This window comes from Phaethon lepturus, unplaced genomic scaffold, assembly GCF_000687285.1.
Source record: "Phaethon lepturus isolate BGI_N335 unplaced genomic scaffold, ASM68728v1 scaffold26219, whole genome shotgun sequence".
In the NCBI taxonomy this organism is placed as follows: domain Eukaryota; kingdom Metazoa; phylum Chordata; class Aves; order Phaethontiformes; family Phaethontidae; genus Phaethon; species Phaethon lepturus.
Window position 1 is genome coordinate 1 of NW_010561849.1, and position 20,191 is coordinate 20,191.

General features: G+C 45.9%; 1 protein-coding gene across 1 annotated transcript in view; it reads left to right on the forward strand.

Annotated features, from left to right (window-relative positions):
* Window positions 1–1,445: 1,445 nt before the first annotated feature.
* The window catches only part of LOC104626239 (voltage-dependent N-type calcium channel subunit alpha-1B-like), a gene marked incomplete at its 3' end in the record, with an annotated part of 65,203 nt that continues 46,457 nt past the window's right edge, over window positions 1,446–20,191 (forward strand). Inside the window, exons 1-2 of the mRNA XM_010294108.1 lie at window positions 1,446–1,554; window positions 2,123–2,310. Coding sequence (XP_010292410.1) covers window positions 1,446–1,554; window positions 2,123–2,310 — 297 coding nt within the window. The remainder of the gene's footprint in view (window positions 1,555–2,122; window positions 2,311–20,191) is intronic.

The window sequence follows — 20,191 nt, forward strand, 5'->3', positions numbered from 1 at the left end:
TCCTGGCGCTGCGGTCCCTCGCGAGCGGCGCAGCAGAGCGTCCCGCAAAGCCATCAGCTGAGCCTTTTAAAGCCTAAGTGCTCGCCGTCTCCGGGGAGGTGCATTAACCAGCCCAGGTCTGATACCGCGGGCTCCAGCGGCCGGCTCGAGCGTGGGAGTGTGAACCTCAGTAAAGAGACGCCCCTGCCAGAGGGTGGCAAGTTGGAGGAGGACGAGGAGTTGCTCACGTGTTTCTGTTCCAAATCCCCAAAGTAAGCAAACTCCTGGGATTTTTCCTGGGATCGGGATCCACGTGGGAGGTACCAGCTGTTACTTCAGTGCATTGTGGAGGGAACGGAGTAGAGATGTCAACAGCAAATATTGCTACAGCCCTGCTAAGCCGGTAGCCCTGGGTAGGTCCGTGATAAACTGCAACAACGAGGCGTGCTGGGGACCAAAATATGGCAAAAAAGTTATTCAAGGCCTTTGCCACTCAGCCTGGCAGACTGTTCTGATTTCTCTACTTTAAGGAAAATGGGCAAAAATTAGTGGCAACGCGTGCTCCGTGGGATGCCTGACTTGTTTTCCTCTCCCTGCATCCTCCACGCTGTCCCGTTCTGCTGACACAGGATTATTTTTAAGCAGCCACCTTCCGCAGCTGACCCAGCCCGAGCACCCCGAAGCTGGGCCAGGAGGGGAGGGTACCACATTTGTTTCCCATATTTCCTTGAGATTCCCCTTTTCTCTGTTTTCCCCAGCCATGGGAGTAGGGACCAGTTCTGGTCTCTCTTTTTTTAAAAAAAGGAGAAAAACCCCCACAATCCATCATAGTAGACGAGGATTGCATTTTTGGAGCATTACCTGGCAACAAAAGGCCAAACAGAGATAAAAGGCACATTTGCCCTTTAAGGCACAGTCACAAAGGGTCTGCGAGAGCCAGATTTGGTATTTTCTTTTTGCAGGTTTGTCTCACTAAGGCCTTGTGAAAGCCTGTGGTGACCCATATGGGAGCTGGAGAGAGATGCCCTGCATTAGGGCGTTGGGTCAACAGGAAAATGTCTCTCACACACATGCATATATACGTGTGTGTGTGTGTGTGTATCCTGGAGCCGCAGTGACAATCCTGTTTTCCTCCTGCAGGCTTTGCTCTATGGAATGATTATTCCTAATTATTGTTAGTGCTGATCTTGTTTTCCCCCTGGTGAATTTGATTTTGTGCAGTTTGCTGCTCCATTACCGTAACGTGTCACTTTTAAAACCCTTTAATATGTCCCAAATTGCATCTCTCTGTAAATAGGAATATTACTTAGTATATGTATTTACTTTGAAAATGCAGCACTTTAGTTTTCCAAACTGCTCTCTGTTGGTGCTTGCAACATCTCTGGAGGGCTGCAATGCTTCAGACTTCACAGTTGACGCTGGAAGATGTTGGCCACCCTCCTGGCCATCCCTTGTGGCCCTTAACCATGACGGATTCTTCCTCCTTTGCCTTCTCTGGGTGTGAGATGAAACTCCGCAGAGAAACCCCATCCCTGCTGCAGACCGGCTTGACGGTGGGCTGCTGCCCGGCCACACGTACCTGCGCTCCACAGCGTTGCCCTTCTGAGCAGAAGCATAAAGCTTGCAGAGGGGCTGGAGCTCTCGGTCCGCCTCGCAGGCTGCTGCGGTGGCACTGCCTTGTGACGAAGCCAGGGGCTCCTCATGCAGCTGTGGTCTAACAGCTGTATCTGGGCAGTTCTGGGGCCATGTTGTAGTGCCAGTATTGAGCGCTTGGCTATGCTGTACAGGGTGTATCGTTGGATCACGGTGTTTGAAGTATGCACCATTCCCAAGCCCTCGCTTTCACCACACTGGGTTTTTTTTTTGTAGCGTTTCTCATGTAGGACATGGCTGAACACTGGGAAATACTATAAATAATGGGTATTTCAGGGATGGCTCTGCTCCACCCTGCCACTAAGCAGTCCCTTGTAACAGCAGGATATAGATGACTACATGGGCATAATGTCTTTCACATGCCCATAGTGGCACAAAGAAGCCTGAAATGTAAACTACATTCATGCAGCAGTGCGAGGAGGATGCAGCAGCACCAGCCGCTCGGCTGGCTTCAGTCGGTAACTTTTCTCCCTGCTGTTCTTCTCTGCAGGTGATGAGGTGGGAGATTTTCCTTGCGGAGAGGAGCCTCCTGCCAGGCAGTGTGAGAGTGGGACAACCTGCAGGGAGTACTGGCAAGGACCCAACTACGGGATCACTAACTTTGACAATATCCTCTTTGCTGTGCTCACCGTCTTCCAGTGCATCACCATGGAGGGATGGACAGACATCCTCTACAATGTGAGTTCGCTGACGGGGCTGTAGGACTCTTGGGTGCTGTAATGCACTATGTTAGTTTGGAAAATATTGTTCTGGAAAAAAAAAATAATTTGGTTTGTGTGTTTTCCCCCTGTTGATTAGCACCTTACGCTGCTTTTTAGGAGAATTGTTTTTACTTTCTCGAGGGTTGTTCTGCAGGTCCTGCAAGAGCCTTTGAACCACTGTTGTGGCCTGTGGTGGTTTGAGGCTGCAGACTTGCCTACCTGCAACATGATGACTTGTGTCAGTGTGGTGCTGCCATGTGTAAGGATTGGTGTGTGTTGCTCCAAGTTGCTGGTGTGCTCTGCTGTAGGATGGGTGGGTGAGTAGGAGCATGTTCTCATGATGTCCCATAGAAAATCAGTTACCAAATTGCACAATATAGGGTGGCAAAAGCAGTGACTTGTTAATATTTGGTACCTAGAGGTTTCCTCTCTTGACTGGGTCTAGCCTTTGTGATCAAACTTGTAACCTACATCAATGAACAGCATCAGCTGGATTTTAGCACCGGTACTAGTTTTGGCAACTCCAATAGAATTTTACAAAGCCCTATCAGTCGCCTTTACACCTGGCGTGGCTCTGTTGGCTGCAGAGAAGATCCACTAGGCTGAATTTCTTTGCTAGGTTGGCTGTGCCTCCTGACAGCCAGGACCATGACTGTCACAGCCACTCAAGGTCAAAACCTCTTGGTCAGTTTTACTACTTAGAATTTTACAAAGAATAGGGTACCCTCACCCAATTAGCAACAACTGAATGACTCTGCTGTCTTTCAGGCAGTGTAACACTCTTGTTTGTGTCTGTAATGTATACTTATCCTTTTGAGGTGTCCTGTCTTGAGAGGCAAGCACCTAACCCTTGCTAACAGGCTGGGAATAGAGCTGGTTTCCATCATCTGTATCATATTTCCTTGCCAAGTGTGACAGCTGCTCTTCGGGAGCTGTAAGGGACCTGTGTATCTGTTGCAGACCTGTTCTCCTCAGCTTTGTGATTTGCTTAAATCTTCACATGTTTCTACAGTTGGTGTAAAGTGATGGAGGATGGTCCAGCTGTTTTATACTTCCATTTTCTGTGGTAATAAAGGACTTTATCAAGTACAGGGACAGGAAGGAGAGAGTGAGTGGTGATGATTAGCAGCGTATGGCTACACTGGCTGCTTCTTTCCATTGACTGTAGGAGGAAGGACAATCTGACAGCCATGCATGGATGATCTGAATTATCCCACGCTGTCTTAGCCAGAAGTGCCAATGTGGAAAAATAACTAAGGTAGACATTAATAATGCCTCCAGACCATTTCACTGGCCAGTAGGACTACAAAGTGTTCAGTCTACTTCATTACAGACTCTAGACCCCTGCTAAGCTCTTTCACAGACCTTCCTGTGAGGGTTTCTGTAGCAACAGGAAAGTATTATTAATATCAACTACAGTAAATTGCAAGGTACAATTCTGCTGTGTTTGAAGCCAATAAATCTGATTTATTGCCTTCTTCATTCATTGCTCAGTTCCTCCATTTCTTCCCAGTCTCTGCCCACTTAAAGTAATCTCTAGAAGGGCCTATTTCCCCACTGCATGCCCTCCCCTCACCCTGAAACTTCATCACACAACCTGTTTTCAGCAATCCTGCTCCTTCCTTCTAGTGCCAACTGTTTTAAGAAAAGCCCATTAGCGTCCCGGCTGGAATTGATTAATCAATATGTGGTGTATTAGATCATCTTCTCCCAAAACTGCCTTTGTACCACATGCAAAACCCAGAACCTTACTATTGGGGTATTGATTTTGGAGGTTGCTTTGGAAACCATTATAGTAGCATTCTAGATACCCATTAATCTAATTGGAAAGAGATGCCTGAATGAGTTGCAGTTGGGTATTTGTTGTATAATGTCAAGCCTTTTCTGAGACCCCAGGTTAGGTTTTAATGCTTGGTGGGTTCATATCTCTGACAGATATGAGGGCCTCTGAACAGTCTGCTTGTTGGGTGGAGGGTGAGTGGAGCGTGTCGTGCTACAGGATCACCGGGCAGACGGTGTTCATGTAACTAGCGCCAGCAGCCACCTCTGCCCGCTCTCCCTTGGCCCTGCCCTGCACGTTGTGTCACCCCCTCCTTGTGCTGCTCTGCTTGCTGAGGAGCTGGCTGTGCTTTTGCAGGTTGATAGTTGAGAAAAGATGTGGGTGGAGAAGATCCACTATTGTGCAGCCCTTAACTTTTTCACAGCTTCAGTCATCCGCTGTTTTCTGGCCGCCTAGCTTTCGTCTTGGTTTCTTCTGTGCCCACTCTAAGTTCACCAAATTTAAAAAGGAAACAAAAGCCCAAACCACACTGCAGCAATGACTGACAACGCAGTATGGTGTGTGTTTGTGCATGCGGTTGTCAGACTGTGCAAAGGTAAGAGCAATGCAGCCAGTCCATGCTTCCAGCACCAGTCAGTCCAGCAGCCGCACCTTAATGCTGCCTGAATCAGCTGGGGCCCTACCGGACCCATAGTGGGTTGATATGGGAAGAAGCTGGAGGATGTTGCCTCTTGCATCCAGAACTTGAATGGCGGGGTAAACGAGCGTGTGTGAGGGTCCCTCTCCTTGGTTTGTGGAGGTTGGGAGGTAAGCGAGCATATTTAGGCTCAGACAACAGTGTCAGAGGTTATTACTTGTTTGTCACTTGTTCCAGGAGCTTTGATTCACCACTTGAGTTCTCCACTGCTGGGGATAATGTTTTTGGCCAGGAAAATTTTGCAATGGTGAGGCTAGTTTCCCTGCTAGCCCCAGCCTCTGGTCTCCTCAAGGAAACCAGCATTCCGCTGATGCAGGATAGTCATCAGAGCTGAGCTATGAACCTACTTTCAATGTGTTGCTTAATTAAGATTAGCAAAAGGCTGTGGGACCCCGAGAGGCAAGGTGCGGTCTATGGAAGCTGTGATTATGCATTAGTAAGAAAAAAGGCTGGTGCTTTTTCTCCCACTAACTAACTAGAAAGCACGGAAGGCTGCTGTTCCTCAGGTTTAACAGAGCCCTTCCTTCACCCCTCCCTTTGTGTGCCCGCTGCCACATGTTGGGTTTGGTTGGGATGGGTTTGTTGCCTCGCTTGTGCAAACCCTCTCTCTTCCTGCTGTTGAAGCAGAGAGCCTCACATGGGATCCATTTGTAGGGCTGAAATCCCTTTGATGCCAGGCAGTCTAGGACCAAGACCCATTACAGGGAAGTTGAGGTTACAGACTGTTTCCTTAATGGGTCATTCATTTCCTTCTGGAAAATGGTGATGGATTGATGGATTTGTTGCCCTGCATCAACAAGGCTTTGTTATTGCTCCTCTTTTCCTGCTACCACCTTAGCTGTGGGGTGCTCAGAAGAGTTTGTTCTTTTCTTTGCAGTGGTGATGGCTGGGATCGGTCACAGGGTGAGATGTACTTTACCAGTTGGGCATTAATTTAACGTAGGGAGAGAGTTGGATCTGTCCTGAAAGCAGCTTTGAGACTGAAAAGTCGGTCTGTGGTGGCATCAGGCAAGCTGAAGGGTTTGGTATAAACTGATGTTCAGGAAAGAGGGAGCTTGGACTTGAGTTTGATGGTTTGGCTCATGTCTTTCCAAAGCAAGAGCCTTGTTGTGAAGGGTTATTTTGTCATTGCCAAAGGACTGAGATGACTTTCTATGTGGTCCAGATGCAGCCTGCCTACAGATTTAGAGAAAAATAGTATCAAAGGCTCAGCTTTGCAGTAAGTAATCTACCTTGCAAATATTCACTCCTCCTCCTGTGAAAAATTGAGGAATTAGGAGGGCAGGGAGAATGCAAGTTCACAAATCTCAGCCCAGTTTTTCCTTGCTGATCCATTGTTTATCCCTTCACAGAGTTTCACTTTAATTAGGACCAATGAAAGCTTCCTAGCAAGACTTTATCTGGAAGGTGATTTATGCTTGAAGCAAAAAGACTGAATCATCAGTCGGGTGAAATGCTTTAAGAATAAGCTGGGGAAAACTCCTTCCTGAATCAGCAGCACAATAGCATCAGGGCAATTGCTCCTAACAAATGCTTCTGTGAGCTGCAGATTTGTCAGCTGTGGCCTGCTTCTACTCAAAAAGGCCCAAGGAGCAACAGGTGATTTAGGAAAGTTACTGTGTCCTGAGGACAGGGAAGCACCTTTTCTCCAGCAAAGGGAGTGCACTTATCTCCTGCTAATTCAAGGCTTCAACGCGATCCAGGAATGCGTTAAAATGGAGTAACTAAACTGTTTTCAACGTGATCCAGGAATGCGTTAAAATGGAGTAACTAAACAGTTTTCCTTGGTGTGGGAGGACCTAGTGTCACAGTTCTTCAGCCTAATCCAGTGCAGACAGATGAGAGATCCCTGAAGTATGGGGAGAGCATCTTCTGGACCATGAAATTTGGGAAAAACCTACCTAGAGCACCAGCTCACTGTGAGCTAAGTATGACCATGCCACACTTGTTATCGTGCTTTAAGCATAGATGTCTGACAATAACCAGTGGCTGCTGGAGATTGAGATTGTTAACACTGCTGAGGGAGGGGAACGTTTCCAGTGATTCCCTCCGAGTTCTTGGCAAACTAAGGTGTAGAGTCCGAGTAAGGAAAACTGAGGCTGAGTGTTGGGGACAAATACAGAGGTGGTAGGAAATAATGCAGATGCTCAGCAAGAGAAACTGTGCTGCCCAGGGATCTAAGTCCTGATCTTCCTCCAGATCTAGTTTTCAAATTAAACAATGGTATTTTAGATTATCCTGTTTAAAGGCGTAGTGTTTGTGAATGACAGTGATTAATCTATTGGATATTGCTAATATAGGCAGTTTGGAGGTTTAAAACTTTTTAAAGAGGCAATAGTATAACTCCTGTTTTCCTCTTCTGTAGCAATAATTCTCAGTTTTTCCTACACAAAAACTTTCTTGTCCATTGTGAAACACTCTCCTGCCTTTGATCTTGACTCTCATGGGAAGCTCACCCTGTTTTCCAAAGTGGGAAAAGCCTGAAAAGTCTTGTGCCTGCCCATGAATTCCCCAATTAAAACAGTTCTTTTATTGTGCTAAGTAGAAGCTTTCGTTACAGAGCCTGTAGCCAGAGAAGACAGCTAGGGTAGACCTAGCACTGTAGCTGTGGTTAGCCTGGAGCTCAATGCCTTCCATTCTGGACTCGGTGGATTAGGAAGGTTTTTGAGCTCCTTGCTGTAGAGGTTACACAGCTAACACTGTTCGAGCTAGCTGGTCTATACCCCTCCATGAGGTGTACTCATGCCTTTGCAGTGGAGGTGCATGATGAGCTTCCAAGTTGCTGAGGAGTGTGTTTTGTGGCCCCACTTCTCCTGCAGAAAATCATGGGTCAAACCTGATTCATCTGAAGTTGGCAGAAGTCTTGATGTTGACTTTCAAAGAGCTGGGTTTTCACCTTTTATCTTTTCTCTACAGGAGTTCAAAGCTACATGGTGGAATTTGCTTTGCAAAATAGGGACTCCTTGCAGGAAAGGAGAAATGTCAAAGTGTACATTCACTCTCTTTTGATCTTAATGGCAAGAGGTTTTCATGTTTCTTCTATTTTCTACTGTCAAATATTAGTGTCCAGTGGGTATTTAAAGACTGTGGACTGGGCCTAACTTAATATTCTTGTAAGTAGGAATGAATAGTTCAAATAAAATGTAAGTCTTCCCTAAATTGGATCCCAACTAGAACTTTACCCTCACTGAATTTAGAACAGCTTATGATTCACTTGATATTTTCCATTCCCCTTTATGTCTTTGAATTTCTTGATTCCCATGAAGATACAGAAATGGAGGGTTGGGATATAATTATTGTTCCATTTCCAGCCCAATCCAGAGATGGTTTTGTTGGTGGGATGGTTGATGTGTTGGAGCTTGTAGGGGAAGAAGAGAATCTGTTTGACCCAGTTGTTTGGAGAGTTCACCTATGCCTTTCTGGGGACATTTATCTATAAAGATCAAACTGCCGACACTCGGTCTTCATCAGTCACAACTATGAGTTGAGGAATCAAAGGTGATGTTCCTCAGGAGGAGTTTGGATGTAACTAGCACTGGCTGCCTGCATGATGAAATGGTTTCCTGTGTAAAACCCTCCAGGAAGGTGGAGGAAGGGTGCAGGTGAATAAACAACAGAAAGCAGGAGGGAAATAAATAACATGAAGCAGCATCCCTGCATCTCGGAGACTTGGATTAAGGTTCCTCTTGGCTCGCTGCCTGCTTATGAGATTTCTCCTGGGCTCAAGAGTCCCCACACTTTCAGGCACCTCTTAAATCTGCCAGTAAAGGCTTAAAGGTGACTTAAGTGGCTTTTTGCTGGCCCCTTTCTCCTGATTGTGGTTTCCTGTGAGGTTATGCACTTGGCTTTCCTAATGTGTGACTGTCACACCTACTTTGGTACAGCAGTAAGTGCAAGAGCAAAGGCTGTGGGACTCCGTGAAGGGTGACTTTGAAATTGCTCTTCTCTCCTAATACACCTAATGTACCGTTGTTTGCTGTCTGTTAGAAGTGACCTGAAGCCTGTCTACTAAAGCACAAATCCATAATTGCCAGATACTGAGAGGGATGAGAATAAATGACATTTTGTTTACAGTGGTATTTGTGTGTCCTGGGGCTGGCAGCCTGCAGTGTCAGGAGCTGAGGGGGTTTGTGATGGGTTCAGTCTCCTATGCTCACTCTTTGTGCGTGTGTGTGTATCAGCTCTCCTTGTTCCTTGTATTAGCATGTTGAGGAACAAAACTATTTAGCCAGCAACATGCAAGGAGACAGGAAAAGGGGGAAAATTGGCTGAAGTGCTTTCCTTACATTATGTTAACAGGAAGAGTAAGGACAAAGAAAGGTTTTGTTTTGCCATTCTCAATCACACAACACATTTCTGATATGGTTTTTCTTTTACGCTGGATTCTCTGTTGTGCCTAAGGGGCAAGCTTCGCTTCAGCTGAACGTGGGCTGCCAGGACCCAGGGCTGGAAGAGAGCAGCACCCACAGAACAGACCAGGGGACTGATGCCACGCTTGGCCTTAGTGGCTGCACAGAGCAGCACGATCACGACAAAGGGTGACTTGCCTTCACTTAAGCTTTCTGATATTGTGTTGCATGAGCTGAAATGCTCTCTGGGAACACAGCGGGTTGCCAGGGCCTCAAGATCTACCTGGGTCTTCAAAGAGGTGGATGTAGCTCTGTTGGAGATCTAATAATGCAGTACGCTACGAGAAGTGAGAAGCAAACAGAAGAAAAAAAATCAATAATGCTTAGAGGGGTGTGAAGAAATGGGCCACCACAGTCTTGTCTGTAGCAAGGAGCCTGTTCTGACTTTTCAGGGGTTTTAGGGATTTCAGACCCAAGAGCACACAGCATCTGCCTAACAGCTGGGTTATATCGTGCAAAATTTCGCATAGTTCTGTCTGGGAGACAGATTACCCCTGGGACCTGGCGTTCACCAGTGCTGAACTTTTCTTGTCACTGTGTGTTTGCTCTTGGAAATGCACTGAGTGCCAAGGGAGATGCCTGGGACCAGGCTCTGCGTTACGGAGCCAGCAGTGCATGTGTAATGCACTGGCGTCGTGCACTCACGATGGAGATGGGGGCTGAGCTCCTGTGCCATGCTAAGGTGCTGCACGGATGTAACTGTGCTCTCTTTCTCCCTGCAGTTTCATAAAGAAGAGAAAATGCTGGATGGTGTTAGCATTAAATTGCATTCAGTATTGAGTTAGGATGACTTTAATCTGCTACTAAGAATCAGCCATCCTACGTGTGCACACAAAAGTGATAGGTAATTCCCAGTCTGTCGCTGCTGCTGTGGGGATAGTGTTGTTTTCCTGTGTTTTGGTATCACCAATCACTTCAGGAAAGTCAAGCAGCGATGGCAGGATTAGGAGCAGGCAGCCAAGAGCCTGGCAGCAGTTTTGAGTACAGGATCACTGCAATAGCAAATAGCTGTGGGAGAAGAGGGGAAAAGCCTGGACTTGTGGATGGGTGCTTGTGCAGAACTGGGGCTGGAAGTCAGCAGAAGGCAGGGACCAACTTCGGATGACCAAACTGGGGCAAGAAAAGCCAAACTATCAACCTGAGCACGAAACCATGTTGGAAGTTCTGACTGCAGCCTCACCACGTGTGAAACCCATCCCAACAGCGAGAGCCTGCACGTGGCCTCTGCAATGCCCACGTCCCATTTATACCTCTTCTGAGGTCTTGTATGGGTTGATGTGTAGACCTTCTTCCAGCTGGTTAGAGGTGTGGATTTCACCCATGTTTCCTGCTGGTTTTAAGCTTGCTCCATCCCATCATGTTGTTACCTGTGTTTTGCTTGAGTGGCAGCGAGGCTTATTATTATGTAGAAAAACGAGTTTTTTAGGTCAAAGTTCATTCATTTAGATTATCATTTTCACTTCTGTGTGACAGTCATCTAGTTCTAAGCATTTTTCCAAAGTTTCAAAAATTCTTGTATAAATGGAATCACCTACTACCTGTGCCCTGCTGCCAGGCAGAAACCTGGTGGCATAAAAATAACCAAACTTCTCTGTGCCTCAAAACCCTGCCTAGAACTCTATGCCCAAACTGTCCTGAGCACCTTGCTCTTGAGCAGGAGGTGGACTGGATTTCTCATCTCCCTTTTTCCCAGAGAGAAACCTCGCACCAGGCTTTGGAATAACATATTTGCTACTAATGAGACCTTGTCAGGTAGATATAATAAACCGGTGTGTTCATCAACAGGCTTGTAGTTCAGCTGAAAAATCCCTCGGAGATCACTGAACAAGCAGCACAGGTTTCCCCTGCCCAGCGGGTCTGCTGTGCTGGCCCCTGTGAGAGAAAAGCACACGGTAAATGGAGGAATCTGTACAACTGATGGATCCTGTGTGGGATGATGAGCTGTCAGTACAACAATCTCATAGTGGTCTAAATTCCAAATCCAAATTGGATTTTGGAGGACCATGGGGCCTGTTTGCCAAAGGGCTGAACTCCCAGATCTTTTAGGAATGCAGTGTTACTGCATGCCAGGCTTTGCATGCTTCCTCGTCTGGAAGGCTTTGCAGATATCCAAAGAGGATATCATGGAAAATGTGGAGCATGTCTAAGGCCAAAATGGCTTTGAAATATTTAGATGCCAAGACGGGTGTGATGCATGTCTCTGACCATGCCTGGGTCTCCACCTGCCTGGAAACACGGGCTGTCTGACCCTGTGCCCGCATGGACATTCTCTCTAAGGCTGAAAGGATTGGGACATTTCAGTCTTGATCCAGCAAATTACCCTGTTCAGAAAAGCAGTTGAGAAAATGTGTAAAGTTGAGCAAGGGTTTAAGTGCCTTGCTGAATCTTCTGCGTTTTATTTAACGTCTCAATGCAGGTATATTCAGAATGACTGTGGGGTGGCCACCTCCAGGTTTAATAGGAGACATTTAAGATATACAGCAGGCGAGTGACATATATCATACAAACTTAAAGAGCCCCTTCAACAGAGCAGTTGCTCACTGAAAAGAAATGAAAATCTCTCCAAACAACAGCTTAATCATCAACGCTTGCCAAGAGGTGAAAACTCCAGCTGAAGAAATTCACTTGCAGCTTGACAATATTATAGCACCGCGGGAACAAGCAGCTCTTACAGGCCCAGCAATTGCTTTCCTACGCAGGATGAAAAAGGCAGCTGCAGGCTTTCACAAGTATGCCAGTCTGGTTGTACCACGACTGCTACATCTGTGGTTGGAGTGGAAGAGAATAACAGAACACTTCTAAGAAAACCAAAAGCGAAGACTTTATTTGCTCTTGTAGTTCCTACGGCAACCCAAAATGCCTGCGGCTAGGTTCTCCTGCAGAAGAGGCTGGCTGTGCGTGGGCTCTGGGAGAAAGCCACGGCTCTTTTACCGGCAGGCCGCGTGCCCTGGGGTGCGGGAGAGGAACAAAGGCAGGCTGTGGTAACGGGTGCGATATTGGCGTCTCAGTGCGGCGTTGTGTCTGGGCGACTCGGTGGTGGGGTGAGTGGGATGCTCGGTGTGCGGGTGCAAGGCAGCTGAGGGGGTGCTGGGCTTGGGGAACTCCACAGATGGGTGGTATCAGGGCTGTTTTCTGTGTCGTGTCAGTGGGAGAGAGGCAGGGAACAATCTGGTGAGGCAGAGGTCCTCTGTGATCACTCGGTGTATCTCAGGAAGGTGCTCAACAAGGTGCAAGTTGAAGCTGCTCTTTGGGAGAAGATGCCATTGTTCTCCTTTGTCTTCAGGGTCAGCAATGTCAGTCACATTTAAGCCTCTCTCCTTTTTATGGAATCACAGTTTGGGTTTGAAGTGACCCTTTACAGGCCATCTAGTACAACCCCCCTGCAGTGAGGGGGGCGTTCTTCAACTACGACAAGTTGCTCAGAGCCCCGTCCAACCTGGCCTGGAATGTTTCCAGGGATGGGATATCTATCTGGGCAACCTCTTGTTTTCCCTCCAACAAATAGATTTCCCAGCACTATAGAGACTATAAAATAGGAAATTTTTGATAATGATATTTTCTTCCAGCAACATTTTCTTATTCTTTGTGTTCCGTGTGCCAAAATCCACCAAAAGCTCTGCGAATCCCTTGCAGGAGGAAAATTGCCCAGTAACTGTGGAAAGTGGGATAACTGCTCATGAAACAAGAGAAACTCTAGATAAAAGCCACCTCACCTAGTGTCCAGACTGAAAAACCATGCAAAAGTGGGAGAAGTTCATCTGCATAGGATTGTAGCCATGTAAGAGCTCAGGGTACAGCCCAAGCAGCTGGAGAACTTGCATTGGCTGTTATGGTGGAAGCGTCGGTGTCATTTAGCTGGATTAAAAATATTTGCTCATTTGTTTGTGAACAGAGAAGCAGGTAAATTTGGAGCAATTATCCTGTGCAGAGCTTGTAGTGCTGTAGCAATGCTGGTACCAGCCGCTGAGCTCACCGGCCGGAGGTCAGCTCCTCGCAGGGTCGGGGAGCAGTCTAGACACAGACCCCAGAGTGGTGAAGCCTTCCAGTAGTGGAGACCAGCACTTGCACAGCTGCTCTGTATGGCATGGGAGGAAGCCAAGAGAAAAAGGTGGATAATTCCCATTTTTTTTTTTGAGCAGATGTTTCCTAAACAGGGCAGGTGTAATTTGAAGAATTTGCTACTGTGTTTTAATAACAGTTAAGTCAACTGCTCACCAACACAACAAGAAACGTTGGGTGCGTCTGCTTATTTTAGGGTTAGTTTGTTTATTAGCATGGTCAGTGGCAAAACCTTTTGTTGTTCAGCAGTGTGCTTCCCAGAGAAAACACTTAGAATACGGAGAAGAGGAGCTCTGGGCCAAGCTCATAATTTTCTGCAGACTTAATGAATTTACACTATAGTAAATATTTTCACATTTGAATTTGGAATTTCACAACTAGTTTTCATTCAAATTTGGAAAAATTTGGCAAGACTTGTGGTTAAGAAAAATTTCCTGTAGCAGACAGTCCTTTTCTATTTAAAATGTCTTCATAAAAACTTGTGAAACATTTTTAGATGGAGCTGAGAGGATCACGGCCAACTGTTTTTTGTTTTCTTTTGTCTGAAACAGGAAGATGGTAGTGATAAAATAGCTTTGGACTCCTGTCCTGAGAAGCAGGGTTTGCATTGACAAAGGACTGTTGGATTTGGGGTTTGCTGTGCTCTGAAGTTTGCGTGATTGAGCTCTCAGCCCCAGCTAGTTCTGTGAGCTGTAGATGGATCTACAAGGATATTTTCTGCTTATAATTAACTAGAGGAGAAGCTGTACCGCTGGATGTAGTCTCATTAGAAGACAAAATGAGAAGGTGGCCTAACCTAAATAGATCAATACTCTGCTCAATCCCAACCCTCTGCTGAAGAAAGCATGCATGTAATAGCCTGCTGTTATAACTTTATACAATGGAATCAAGACTTTAGTTAATTAAAACAGTTTTCTGCTATTGAAAATTTCTTGGGAAGGTTTTGCCAACAATGTTTAGAGGGAAAAATCTGCATTTAAGATAATGAGGAAGCCTACACATTACTCCTAGGACTGTTGTATCTACAATGGTTTCTGGCATTGACCCACAATTTCCTATGTTCAAAGTCAGAAAATGATTGACTGTTGGATTGTTTCAGTGTTCTGGGCATTGGTCCATGTGACTGGCTCTCTTTGGCTGACTTAGGGGCTGCAGGCCACAGGGGCTGCTGAGTGGGAGGAAAAGTTTATTCTGCATTTACTTGCTAGACCAACAAAACCTATGTTTTGGTCTGAATGCATCTTTATCCTTATTTAAATACCACGTGTATCCACAAGCAACGAAACCGAACAGAGCTCTAAATGTGTGTGTGTGTGTGTACACATAAGTGTGTGTATAGGGCCTTAGGACTACATTTGGGGACAGCTTTGGCTCTTCAGTGAAAGATAGCAGATACCTGAAGCCTTGTTGATTGGCTTTGCAGTGTAAGAAAAAAACCATCGAGAGCACTGAATTTATTCTAAGTGTAACACGACTTACACATGAGCCTTCTCAAGCAATGAATGACAGGTAAAGCACTCTTGCTTTCCAAGAATTTAAAACTTAAAAGTGGTGCCTGTTTTTTCAAGGAGCAACCCTTCCTCAAACTCCGCACAACCCAACCCCAGCAGCCTCTCTGCCAGCCTTGTGTGGGGGCCTGGCAGTGCTTTCTCCCCCTTCTTAGAAAACAGAACTCGGTTGCTTGCTCAGAGAAAAGAAACTTGAAGATAACAACATGAGGCACCTGCCGTGCTGGTTTGAATCGTAGAGTATCGTGCAGTTTTGCTGGATGAATTGGCTGCCTCCTTAGCAGCTTGGCTTAAGCCACATTTCGGTGAAACTATCTTAATTACTCGGTCTTACTAACTATTTGGCTTTTAGATTTATGATGAATAATGAATTCAGCTAGGGAACGTTTGGTCTTTGTGAGACACTGCTTTTGAGGACCAGGAGATAAATGGGTCTGGCTTGGTGCAGGTGCCCCCATGGCACTGCTGGGTGACCTGTGGGCTGAGTGCTGTGGCCATTGGCAGTGCCTTGTTCCGCTGCCACAGCTAAAGTCTCCCAACCAAACAAAAGGTTCTGGGGTTGCAGGTAGCCCATGAGATGCATTTGGGTGCCTCTGGTTACAGCTTTGGTCTTTCTGGGCTCTGTTCATCATCGTGCCGTTAACTTGCTGTGTGACCTTGCAGAAGGTGCTCACGTATGTAAAACACATGTTCCAGGCAGCGTCAGTGTCATAACTGCCCAGTGGGGTTCACAGGGTGACCGGTTGTGTGGTTGCTGGGGTAATGTTTTCTCCTGGGTACCTCCACCATAGGTCTGACCTTCCTTATCGTGAACATGCGTTACACGTTTCCAATAGGAATTGCCTGGACCGAGCTTACATTCATAATTAAAGTCTACAGCTGTTTAAAAATAAAAGAAAGGGAAGAAGAGATTACAAAAAAAGATTAAAAAAATAGGTAGAGTCCCTTGGCCAGCCTGTACTTTTTGACAGTGAAAGAGCTTTCACAGTGCCAGGCAGGCAGGAATGTCATGAATAAAGCAGCTGAGTGAGTCCACACTAGCTGGGGCAAGAATGAATTTTTTATCAAGAAATCCCGTTAGCATATTTACATATTGATTTATTGGTGCCATAAGCCTTTGGATCAAGGCATAAAACATCAGCGTTTTTCCTTTTTCATTCTCCCCAGCTCTGTAAGGCTGGAGGAGGGGAGAAACAAAGGGAGGATTTGCTTCTATTTAAGCGTGGCTGAATTAACATTATTACTGCATGCAACAACTATAGTTAAAAGATGTTCATACACAGCTAGCAGTATTGTAGCAAAATTAAAATACTGCCAGCTTCTAGGATTTTACTGAGAGTCTTCTGGTGTTTGGGTTGATTTTATGCATTTAGGTGGTTTCCTCTGAAAGCCTGGTGCCTGAGTTTATGTGCTCGAGAGAATTATAGCTCCCTTCTTCTCTTACTTGGGCATTTTCTAACTCTTGTCTTCAGAAAGAGAAGCTAGAAAATTCGAATCCTAAAGTATCAAAACCAACAGGGCTAATTATCCAGGCCTATGTATTTTTGATTTTGTATGTGAGTATTTTTCCTTTTTTAAACAATGGTCTCCTCTGCTTAAGGCTTCCACCTGGGTTTCCTGCCCCATAGACAATCATGTTGTTTGATGTTGTGAAGATATCTCTTGAGCTGCCTTTCGCTCTCTGTTTTTACTGCCCACTATGTGAAAGGCATTTCTCTTCCTGCAACAGGGGATGCGCATCGTTCTGGTTTGTGATGGGGGTAGACATGCTTCACCTTACATTTAGAGTACCTGTATGTCAACTGGAGAAGCATAAGGCACATAAGCCATAAACCATAAGCATAAGAGCCACATAAGGCTCTCTGAATGCTTCTCTTACACCTGCTGACCCTCAAGACAATGGGTACCCCACCCTACTTGGGACCTACCATAAATGCACAGGAGGCACAGTTATAATTTGCTCTAGGAGGAGATCAGGAGATCCTCCAATCTCAAGTTGTTAGCTGGACCTCATATGGACCTTAGGGTTTCCTGAGATCCTGTCCATCCCACAGCCACACGTGGAAACCGCTGGCTAAGGAGCTTTCCTCAAAGCACACACAAGCAGATACAACCGCAAGACACCGTGCTTAAGCCTGACTCCAAATTGCCCTGCACCTTGGTGGGCTGGGGCTCTGCCATTTTCGTTCACTCCCTCTACACACAATGGCACCTGCTCTGAGCGACCTGAACCCACTGATCCCAGATGGAGGGGTGCTCATGACGGGTGTTTGACCACCAACCCAACCCTGTCTCACTGTACGCAGCACGGGTGGGAGTGTGATTTGGGCTGACCGCCAACTTCATTAACCAACCCGTTTTAGTTTTATCCTTCGCAGAGACGAGCACACCAGGCAGGTGGTCTGTCGTCTCCCTCCTGTGGGTGGTACAACCCCTGAGCATCACTGGGAAATGCACCTCTGTGCCCAATTAATTTGGCTCAGAAGGGTCCATCGCCAGCATTCCCCCATCCCCGGCTGTCATGTCCCTGCAGAGCCGCACACCAGGTGCTCTCTGCAAATGGAGTGTAACACCTGAAAGTCAGTAACCAAAGTTATTGGCCTGGCTTTGTGCCAAGATTGTATTTAAGCTGGAACTGGGGGGAAAAAAGGGAAAAAAAAAAAAAAATTCTGGTATTTTGTATAAGCCAGCACATTGGGTCAGGACTTGAGAGATGGGACTTCTCTTGCTGGTCTGCTGGGAAACGTGGAAGCAGCCCTCCTTTCAGCTGGCTGTGCCCCAATTTCACCTTCTGTAATGCTGGGGATAGCAATAGAGCCCTCCTCTGTGCAGGGCTTGGTGGTATTTCTGGCTGAGGAAGACTATATAAGACTTAAGATGAAAACCTTTTTAAAAATTTTTTTTTCTTCTTATGTTTTCGATTGATCCAAAGTGATGTGGGGAAAAAAAAGGAGAAAAATTAGTATTTGTGAAAAGTAATAAATTTTAATACCTTTTCAGTACCTGAATAATTGGAATAGAGAAAAAATTTCACAGCTCTACTGAATGAGATGTTAATGTACGACTTTCTCAGGGAGGTGAGGAAGATGCTCTACTCCTTCGCAGCTCTTCCCAGTATGTTACTGATGTGAGACTGTGGCCCCTTCATTATCTCCTAGACCCCAGACTTATTTCTGAAGGTTGCAATATTTTAAGAAGTCTATGCAAATCGCTCCAGTCCCCTTTTGTGGTCATCTTTGTTTAAAAGAAAATCTGAAATACAATAAAGTTATTCAATGTTCTGCTAGATTTTAGGCTTGAGATTATCTTTTTTTAAGGGGGAAGCCAACAGTCTCATGCTCTAATCTGACAAATACACTGGCCTACACTCCACCAGGCTGGATTTTGGGACAGAAGCATTTTCTCCAGGGCTTTCAGCAGAACGGGGTCCAGACTTCCCACCAGGGATTTTGCTTACAAATACACTCCAAATAATAATGAGTATTTCTCAATTAGAATAGGCAAAGCTTATGTTTGACCACAGCTATGCATTCAGGGAGTTCAGATGTGAGTTAAATTTGAACTTGAACCTATCAAGTTCTTATGAAGCCTGTATACCTCATTCTCCACCTGTGAAAACACTTTGCACTTTGCAGAAGTGAAGATCAACTCTTTGGGATGTCATGGTACTGCGGACTATGCAGCATCCCAGAGAAGTGACCGGTTTAAATGTCATTTGAGTCTGTGACTCAGATGACATCATGGATTCCCCAGACTGAATTTGGAATGGCTTTTCTCAGCAAATTTGGGTTTTCCGTCCTAATACCTTCTTGTGCAAGGCTGGTCTTTGATGAGGAGCTCAGCAGGAGTTACTTAGTGCCTAGAGAAAATGTGCTGGGTGAGGCAGGGCTCCATGTGCTCAGCACACATGCTTTTAATAGTTTTGGTTTTATTTGTAGTAATTTCTGCGTTCACCTAATCCTAAGAATGGGAACAAATAGAAATAAATCAACCATAAATAGCGTCGCTAATTAACAGAAGTAGCGAGGAATGAATTGTGAAAAATCAGACGAAGGGTAAATAGACTTCATCTCTTGAAGACAGCTTGGAGTTTTCTTCAATGCAAAAGCACTTATCTAAGGGAAGATTACGCTTTAATTGCCCCAAATAAGTCAGGCTCTGCCATTGATTAGATTAAAGTGAGTAAACTCTAGGTGTACCATACATACATTTTGATTAAAAACATAGTAGAGAGCTAATGGTCTGTGGTGCTTCAGCTTTGGCTGTATCTATCAAATTAGATCCCTTCTTTAGCGAACCCCACTCTGGAAACCTTTCCAAAGGATTACGTGTTAGCCCATTAATTGCTTCTTTTTCACACTGATGGACAATGTGCTGAGCAAAGTGGTGGCAGAATTTCTTCTTTGGAGATCCTGGGCAATCACCTCAGGGTTGCTACTCCTGTCAAAAGTGGCTGAAAGAAGAAACTCGTGTAAGCAGCAGAATGCCTCTTTATTCAATGGCAAAGAGAGTTGTTTTGTTGCTCTACTGGTAAAAAAAGTGGAGTAACTTAGTATAAATGGGTTTCTAACAGCTTGAGAGCCCAAAGCAGTGTCTTTGCACAACCAGGGAGATCTGCTGGCTGGACCAGACCTTGTTTTGGGATTCATTACTCAGGCTGGTGGTGGTAGGATGGTCAGTGACTTTACGCTTCTGTAGATGCTACCCTTAGGATCTCATTTAAGCTCCAAAGTCATCAGATGAACAACAATAAAGGTATTTTGGCTGCCTTTAGGCGCTGGCAGAGAAGCTCTGGTGAAGGCTGCCGTACGGCTACTCTCTCCGAGAGGTGCCTGCCACCCATAGCAGTAGCAGGAGGGAATTCGACCCTGAGCCATGAAGCTCGGGGTGTGTTTCCTTAGCTCCAGGGGTGAGCAGGAGTGGGTTGGCATGGTGGTGACTGCAGCCACGGAGGTGCTGGTGCAGAAGGAGGTCTGCCATGGACGGTGGCGGTGCCCGGCAGCTGGCCTGCACTGACACCCTCCCCTCTGCAGCGGCTTCCTGAGTGCCAAAGTCATCGGGAAGTCTGTGTAATTCATATTAATTATAGGCTTACCTATAAAGTCATTGTGTTCAAAAATGGGTCTGTGGCCATCCCTGAGCTCTCCCTCCCAGTACAGGAATAAAGGGACTGCAAGTGGAGACAGTGATGATTTTGGGAGAAGGGCAAAGAAAATGATGGTGTTTTGATCAGAAAACTTGAAAATCAGGAGCTGAAGTGTGAGTTTTGGGGTTTTTTGCTTAGGTTCCTTGCAGCACAACAGTCTCCAATCAGGATATGCAGTCCCTGCCATGCAGCATTTTCCTATGGCAAAGGTCTTTGTTGTTCTACTGCTTTTGTGTTGCACAAGAGGGTTTAATCAGGT